This window comes from Centropristis striata, chromosome 3 (assembly GCF_030273125.1).
Source record: "Centropristis striata isolate RG_2023a ecotype Rhode Island chromosome 3, C.striata_1.0, whole genome shotgun sequence".
Lineage (NCBI taxonomy): Eukaryota > Metazoa > Chordata > Actinopteri > Perciformes > Serranidae > Centropristis > Centropristis striata.
In genome coordinates this window covers 2303417-2312502 of record NC_081519.1, presented here as the reverse complement: position 1 = coordinate 2312502, position 9086 = coordinate 2303417, and the positions used below count along the sequence as shown (strand labels likewise).

The window sequence follows — 9086 nt, the reverse complement described above, 5'->3', positions numbered from 1 at the left end:
ATATGAGTATTACAACAATAAAAAACTTTCAGGAAATTGGAAGTAATAATGTTTTTTACTTAATGAAAGTACAACAAAAGTACAAAATCGTATCCAGCAAAACGAACTTACCAAAAGTAAAAGTGCTTATCATGCATAATGGTTCTTTTCATAATAATATACTGTATATTATTGGATTTTAATTCTTGGTGCATTAATGTGTTCATCACTTTCATGTTACAGCTGGTCAAGGTGGAGCTCATTTTAATAACTATGAAACTGCTGGAAAACCTGAGATATTCCCCAGTGATTAATACAATTTTGTCTTAATTCATAACATTGCATCATAATTTATTCATAAATTATAATTTGCATCCTTATTTTGCATCTACGAAGTACTGGAAGTGATCATATAAATTCAATTTAGTGCAGTAAAAATGTAATATTTTGCTCTGAAATGTAGTGGAGTACATGTATGTAGCCTGTGCAGGTAATATAAAAATTCAAGGAAATGTAGATCTTGTACTAAAAAAAATAGTATTTTTTTCATTTTCATTAAAAATAAATAAATACATTTTGGAATAACAAATACATTTTACAGGCTGTTTTTTTAAAGTCTGCTTTATTTTTCAAGAACAAATGAATTGTCCATATTTCAAGTGAAATGTAACCAGATTTATGTATGTTTGTTTTAATCAACAGTCTCAGTCTTACAAAAATATATACTGTTGGTCATGTAACAGCTCCAACACATCATATAAAAATTATCTCCTTATTAAACACCAAGCAACATAAATAACATATCATTCAGGTGTAATAAAATAAAATATAATCTTAACACTTATAATCTTAATACTGAATATGGTGAGGTGTTTTTGAGGTTTTGTTTACTTTAATGAACATAGAAAATTATAGTCGTCCTTCAGAAGAGGCTATAATATATAAATCACTCATTTACAAGTGAAGGAACTAATTTGGCTGTTTGGTGAAGAAGAAGACTCCGGTCCCGATTCCCAGCAGACACAACACGAGGCTCGTATAGAAGAATCCTGCTGCAAGACTCATGTTGCTATGCTGCTGCTGCTGCAGCTCTGTGGGGGGAACAAAAAACAATCTTTAATAATAATAATAATAATAATAATAATAATAATAATAATAATAATAATAATACTTTTTATTGATAGAGCACTTTTCAAAACACATGTTACAAAGTGCTTTACAAAGACAAGTTAAAAACAGACATGAAACAACAGATAAAAATAATGTTAGAGAATGACATAGTTCTGTGCAATTAAAAGACAGTTAACCCTCTAGAGTCCATGAAAACACCTGCATATTACTTCTTACTTCTTACTACTTCTTACTTCTTCTTCTTCTTCTCCACTCTAAAGTTCTGGCTTGAAACTCCATACCAGATTTTTGTTTGATGATATTCGGCCAAGTTAAACTGGAGATATTGTCAAATATATTTAGTATAAACTATTGAACTAGATATTATCCTCATTGTACCTGTTATATGTTGTATTTGCAACCTGTATTCATATTTGCAATATTTAAAATTCTGTGTTTTGAAACATAATTTTCAATATCAAATTTTATGTTTCCTTTTAAAAGACATAATAGCCGAAGATTTCAGAGGGTTAAAGGGAAGGTAAAGTTCAGGTAAAATGAGGAAAGGCTCTCTGATAAAAGTTTGTTTAAGAAGAGATTTAAAAGAGATCACTGACTCAGCCGACCTGGTTTCCTGAGGCAGGTTGTTCAGAGCCTCGGGCCCTGACTGAGAACGTTCTGTCTTCCTTAGTTCTCAGCCTCTGGAACAGTCAGGAGACCTCTGAGGATCTCAAAGGACGGACTGTTGTGTAGGGTGTTAACTCTATGGAGTTTTGGTCTATTTAGTCCATTTCTGAATCTTTCCATCCTGCCTGTATACACCACTTAAAACATGTTTAAATGCCATGTTGGTATATATTTTTCACCTATATGACCTGATAATAATAATTGATTTTTTATTTTGACTTACTGGATCAACATTTAGAACCAAAAAGGAACAAAGAAAAACCAACATAAATGTGATCTTGTGATTGTGTGTGATCCTGTCATCAACTTTTTTATTTATTTTTATTTTAGTGGGACTCCATTTTATTTGTGTCTCTTGTGTTTAGCAAAATTTTTAGTCATTTTGTGTATTTTTTTTTTTGTAATTTTGTGTCTTTTTTTAGTCATTTTGTGTCTTTTTTTGGTCAGTTTGTGTCTTTTTTGTGTCTTTTTTTGTCATTTTGTGTCTTTTTTTGTCATTTTGTGTCTTTTTTTAGACATTTTGTGTCTTTTCTAGTCATTTTGTGTCTTTTTTAGTCATTTTGTGTCTTTTTTTGGTCATTTTGTGTCGTTTTTTTAGTCATTTTGTGTCTTTTTTGGTCATTTTGTGTCTTTTTGTAGTCATTTTGAGTCTTTTTTGGTCATTTATAGTCATTTTTTTATGTTTTTTGTCATTTTTTGTATGTTTTTTATGTGTTTTTTATGTGTGTTTTTGTCATTTTTTGTGTGGTTTTTGTAAAAAAAAAAAAAATTATGTTTTCTTTTGTGTCTTTTTTGTAAAAAAAAAAAAAAAAATTGTTTTTGTGCGTTTTTTTGTGTCTTTTTGTGTGTGTGTGTGTGTGTTTTTTTTTTTTTTGCCATTTTTTGTGTCTTTTTGGTGTCAGAATGAAAAGGAGTCAAAATAGCCCCAAAGGGTTAATATTAACAATCATGACTCTTGGTCTTACCCCAGCTCCTGGAGAGAGGTCTCTGTGAGGCCTGGTGCTGCACCCAGCAGGAGTAAACGTCTCCGTCCTGAGGAGTGAAACTCAGTGTTGAGATCCTGTGGAAGGTCCCGTCACTGTTGTGGCGGTAACGCTGGTTGGACACTCCTTCTGTGACCTCCACCCCGTTCTTTGTCCAGGTGAAGTTGATGGAGGGGGGGTAGAAGTGATCGGCCAGACAGAAGAGAGTGTTCAGCACGCCGTCCTCGCCCTCGTAGCGGCTGTGGACGGAGACGTGTGGAGCGTCTGGACAATTAACACAAAGAAAAACACAACAGGAGGATACTTTTTAAACCTTTTGAGTCTCCGAAAGCTCCAAATAATCCAGACTTGTTGCCTCCATCAGACTAGAAAACAAAGCAGCGTGGAGCCCTACTGTAAATTTACCTCTAAAGTTCTGGCTGTAAACTCCATGAGGCCAGTTTCAGTTTGATGATGATATACCAAGTAAAACTGGAGACAAGCTCAAATAGATTTAGTATCAAATGATAGAACTGGATGGAACCCTCTTATATGTTAGATTTGACACCTTTGGTCACATTTGAAACATTTAAAATTCTTTATTGAGCATGATAGTGTTTTGGAAGTTAAAAAAAGATTAAAAATCACATTTTATGTTGGACTAAAGGACTAAAAAAGACACAAAATGACCAAAAAAAGAAACAAATAAGGAGAAAAAATGACCAAAAAAACACAGAAGACACAAAATGACTAAAAAAGACACAAAAAATAAACAAAAAGACACAAAATGACTTACAAAGACACAAAATTACTAAAAAAAAGACACAAAATTACTAAAAAGACACAAAAAAGACACAAAATGACCAAGAAAGAAACAAAACGACTTACAAAGACACAACATGACTTAAAAAAACACACAGAATGACTAAAAAAGACACATAATGACTATAAAATACACAAAATGGCCAAAATTGTTACGCTAAACACGCAAGACACAAATAAAATAGAGTCCCACTAGAATAAAAACCAGAGTTGATGACAGGATCACACACAATCACAAGATCACATTTATGTTGGTTTTTCGTTGTTTCTTTTTGGTTCTAAATGTTGATTCAGTAAGTCAGAATAAAAAATAAATTATTATCAGGTCATATAGGTGAAAAAATATATACCAACATGGTATTTAAACATGTTTTAAGTGGTGTATACAGGCAGGATGGAAAGGATTCAGAAATGGACAAAATAGCCCAAAAACACTCCATAGAGTTAACAACGGCGTGATATAACACATTATCCATGTCATTTAAAACAGAAGTACTGTATAATATAAAGGAAGTGGGTACCTTGTGGTATGACAGCATGAGGAGACCTCCCTTTTAATATCCTCAAAGTGTTGCGACATTCAGAGATGCTGTTTTTGGCAAATTGATAAGCAACTTCCACTAATCCTCCTAGAACCGGTGGCACGTGAGGTATCACAACCACCACTTCTTTCCTGCTGTAATCAGCATATCCCGCCACCTGATCATCAAGAAGACCATCCACCAGCACCAAACCGGACTCATAGCAGCCGGTAGTGTAGTGGAAGTCATGGGGAGGGGCTGGAAGAGAAGAGATGGAACAGCATCACAGGATGTACTGACATTCACTGAAACCAACAGCCAGGAAGGAGAGAGAGATAAAAGTAGTAGCACACTGCAAAAAAGCCAACTTGTATTTTTTGGCCTAAAACAGTTTTTCTGTCATTTTGTTTCTTTTTTTGTCATACTGTGTCTTTTTTTGTAAATGTGTGTCTTTTTTGGTCATTTTGTGTCTTTTTTAAGTAATTTAGGTTTTTTTTCTGTCATTTTGTGTCTTTTTAAAGTAATTTTGTGTCTTTTTTGGTCATTTTGTGTCTTTTTTTTAGTAATTTTGTGTCTTTTTGGGTCATTTTTTGTATTTTTTAAGTCATTTTTTTCTGTCATTTTGTGTCTTTTTAAAGTAATTTTGTGTCTTTTTTGGTCATTTTGTGTCTTTTTTTTTTAGTAATTTTGTGTTTTTTTTGGTCAATTTGTGTCTTTTTAAAGTAATTTAGTTTTTTTCTGTCATTTTGTGTCATTTTTGGTCATTTTGTGTCTTTTTTGTAATTTTGTGTCTTTTTTAAGTAATTTAGTTTTTTTCTGTCATTTTGTGTCTTTTTTTTTTTTTTGTAATTTTGTGTCTTTTTTGGTCATTTTGTGTCATTTTTGTAATTTTGTGTCTTCTTGGGTCATTTTTTGTATTTTTTTAAGTCATTTTGTGTGGGTTTTTTTTTGTAAATTTCTGTGTTTTTGGTCATTTTGTGTCTTTTTAAAGTAATTTAGTTTTTTTTTCTATCATTTTGTGTCATTTTTGGTCATTTTGTGTCTTTTTTGTAATTTTGTGTCTTTTTCAAATTATTTTAGTTTTTTAAATTTTATTTTGTGTCTTTTTTTGGTCATTTTGATACTTGATAATTTGAGTTTGAGACCCCTGATGTAGTTGTATATAAGTAGTGGTTAGTTGCACTACTCCAACACACCGCCAGGGGGCAGGCTGCACCTACAGTGAGGTCCTTTCACTGGATATTGATGCAGACACACACACACACAGCTGGAGCTGATGACTAATGCTACCTATACACCAGAAGATTTAAGTTGGTAAAACTTTGAAATATAAATTATTGACATTTAGGGCAATAATGTAAGTTAGCACAACAAAGGAAGCCAGTTGTCTGCTCAAAAACAAGTTGGTGAGTTGTTGTTACTTATATCTTTAAGTTGGGGTTCACAACAAGGGACAATAGTTCTGATAACTCTTATTTCTTTGTTGGGAAATGCGGGAAAGCGGTGAAATTCATTAGCAAAAGCTAGCGGCTTTCTGATGCTAGCGGCTAGCGGCTAACTGATGCTAGTGGCGCTGCTTGTTACAGCTACAAGAGTAGCCATTAGTGTATCAATGCTAACTCAAAATTGTGGTCGCAACATTAGCTGACATTTCATAGCGGCGTTACAATCGTGCCAGAGAAATTCCGAGGTTTTCAAAAACAAAACTTAAAATATTTAGTTTAATTGTCCAACTTAAAATTTTATCGAAGTTTGTTGCCTTGAAATTTTGAGTTCACCCAACTTTTCTTTTTTTTTTTGCAGTGTGTTACTGAAACTGAATAGCGGCTGAAACAAGAATAGTAAGTGTGGGAGAGGTTAAAAAAATCCTATATGGGCTCATAAAAAACACCTCCCCAAGAAAAATATACAAAAATTAAAAAATAAATCAACAACAATGAGAGAAAGCAACAACAAACAACAACAAAAGAAAGCAATACAAGTGCCATTTTATAGCACACACACAAAAAAGTCAGAAATAAAAACATGGGTGTGTATAAAGGTAAAATAATTGTATTTGAGTGTTTGAATAAGAGATAATGATCCAATGACAAATATACTGGAAAAGAAATTTTGACTTTTTATCTCATAATTTTGACTTTTTATCTCATAATTTCAACTTAAATAATTGTATTTGAGTGTATGAGCATGAATAAGACATAATGATCCAATGACAACTAGACTGGAAAAGAAATTATTAAGAGTCTTGATTTAACAGGTGAGCTTTCAGTCTTAACTTCAAATTATTGAGGGATGAAGATAATTAAACTACATGAATATGAGAATTTCTGCTGTATGGAGCCTCTGTAAGCAAAAGAAAACTGAATATGTGTAGAAGATGAAATTTATCAGAGTGTCTTGTGTTGATAACGTGGTCAGTATTCAGAACATTTGGAGTGTTCTTCATAAGACCTGTGACACATATAAAAGCACATTATTTACATTTATAATAAATCTAAATAGTGGACTAAACTATAATGTAAATCTGGTGTGAGGCGTTTTTAAAATAGTTTCTTTTTTTGCCCAAAAAATGAGACTACATCCTTTTGCGAGACAAAAATAAAGGATAATAATCTCATACTTTCACTTTTATTTTCACAGAAAGCATCTGAACTCGCTGATAAAAGCTAAAAAGTTCATAACTTACTTGTTGCAGAAGTACAAACAGCTCCGGTGAATACAAATATCACCACGATCACAGACACTGACATCTTAAATCACACCAGCTGACTGTTTTCAGAGAATAAAATGCTGAAAACAAAAACTTCAGACAGTTGAGCTTTAAGCAGCCAATCAGATATAATTACACCACGGTTGCCGGGTAGAAAATGTTATAGAGCCCACCAGGAAACTGTCATTTGTAAAACTGTTTTAAGAGGAAAAACAAAAGATTTCAAATAGTAAGCAGAAGTATTTACAATTGGTAGAAGAAATAATTTAATTTTTAGAAACAGTTAAACATGATGTCGTGCTTTTGTCAGCTTCCGTAACCTCTGTTATTTATCACAAAAATGAAAAAAAGAAAACTACGGATTTAGATTTATGATATGACACTTCCAACAGTCATTAGTCAAACATATTATGTTTGCATGTAGTTCATGGGTCTCAAACTCGTGGCCCGTGGGCCAATTGCGGCCCTCGTGATGATATTTTGTGGCCCACCTTGATATGAAAGTTTAATGTGAGTTTTATATGAATGGCACTTTACCGTGTTGTGTGTGGAAGGTCCTTTTAATTACTTTTTTTGTAATTTTGTGTCTTTTTTTGGTAATTCTGTGTCTTTTTTGGTAATTTTGTTTCTTTTTTTAATAATTGTGTGTGTTTTTCTATCATTTTGTTTCTTTTTTTGGTCATTTTTTTCTGTCATTTTGTTTCTTTTTTTGTCATACTGTGTCTTTTTTTGGTCATTTTGTGTCTTTTTTTGTAAATGTGTGTCTTTTTTGGTCATTTTGTGTCTTTTTTAAGTAATTTAGGTTTTTTTCTGTCATTTTGTGTCTTTTTAAAGTAATTTTGTGTCTTTTTTGGTCATTTTGTGTCTTTTTTTTTAGTCATTTTGTGTCTTTTTTGGTCAATTTGTGTCTTTTTAAAGTAATTTAGTTTTTTTCTGTCATTTTGTGTCATTTTTGGTCATTTTGTGTCTTTTTTGTAATTTTGTGTCTTTTTTAAGTAATTTAGTTTTTTTCTGTCATTTTGTGTCTTTTGTTTTTTTTTAGTAATTTTGTGTCTTTTTGGGTCATTTTTTGTATTTTTTTAAGTCATTTTTTTCTGTCATTTTGTGTGTTTTTTTTTGTAAATTTGTGTGTTTTTGGTCATTTTGTGTCTTTTTAAAGTAATTTAGTTTTTTTTTCTGTCATTTTGTGTCATTTTTGGTCATTTTGTGTCTTTTTTGTAATTTTGTGTCTTTTTTAAAGTATTTTAGTTTTTTAAATTTTATTTTGTGTCTTTTTTTGGTCATTTTGATACTTGATAATTTGAGTTTGAGACCCCTGATGTAGTTGTATATAAGTAGTATACTTAGTAGTAGTTGCACTACTCCAACACACCGCCAGGGGGCAGGCTGCACCTACAGTGAGGTCCTTTAACTGGATATTGATGCAGACACACACACAGCTGGAGCTGATGACTAATGCTACCTATACACCAGAAGACTTTGAAAAGATTTGGAAAGACTCCTGCAAGACTATCAGCTCACACCTGCTCACATCTGAAGACAAGTGTTTAGAGTTTTTAGTCCCAGTCTAGTCTCAGACTGAGATTCTACAAAGACTGTGAATCTTGCAGGGTCACTATTTACAAGACTACAACTAGATTTTCTTTAGCATTTTTTACCTACCATGCAATATTTGTGTGTGCAGTGGTTTGTGTTGGAAAAAAAGAAAGAAAAGAAGACGCCACAAAATGCCCCTCACAAAGCTGAAAAGGGGTTTCTGTTTTTCTGACATGAAAAGTTGACTATTTTACAGTAAAAATAGACAAGAAGAATAGATAAGGAAGAATGAAGGAAAGGAAAATTTAGAAAAGAATTCATGATATACATTTATGTCCTATTTAATTATATTTAATTTATTTGTTTAATAAGAATAATTATACTTATCAGCTCTATCAACTTTCATTTAGTTAATCACACATTAATCATCAATTATTTATTACTTATTTATGTATACATTTATTTATACATTTTAACTGGGTCTGCTTACTGTTCTTTTTACTATGAAACAGCGCCCCCAAAATCCCCTTGTGGCCGTAAATATATTACATCTCTATATTTGTATTTAGGCTTGAGCTTACTAACATTATTGTGATGTAACTTTTTCCTGTCGAAGTGGTTTTACTGGCCGGTCTGCTCATCTATTGGTTGGTGATTGTGTTCCGTCACTGCGACTTGCGAAAATATCAAACACGTTTGATATGATCGCAAACCAAAGACTAGGAAAAGACTGATATGAAACAGCGCAGATTACTACCT

The 9086-nt window shown here is 32.3% G+C and overlaps 1 protein-coding gene across 1 annotated transcript; it reads right to left on the bottom strand.

Annotated features, from left to right (window-relative positions):
* Positions 1-632: 632 nt before the first annotated feature.
* On the bottom strand, positions 633-6856 carry LOC131969109 (H-2 class II histocompatibility antigen, A-R alpha chain-like). The gene is made up of 4 exons (XM_059330263.1): positions 6768-6856; positions 4082-4339; positions 2742-3023; positions 633-1070 (listed from the first exon to the last, which is right to left on the bottom strand). The coding sequence occupies exons 1-4, from the start codon at positions 6829-6831 to the stop codon at positions 949-951; spliced, it is 726 nt and encodes a 241-aa protein (XP_059186246.1). The 5' UTR covers positions 6832-6856; the 3' UTR covers positions 633-948.
* Positions 6857-9086: the final 2230 nt, after the last annotated feature.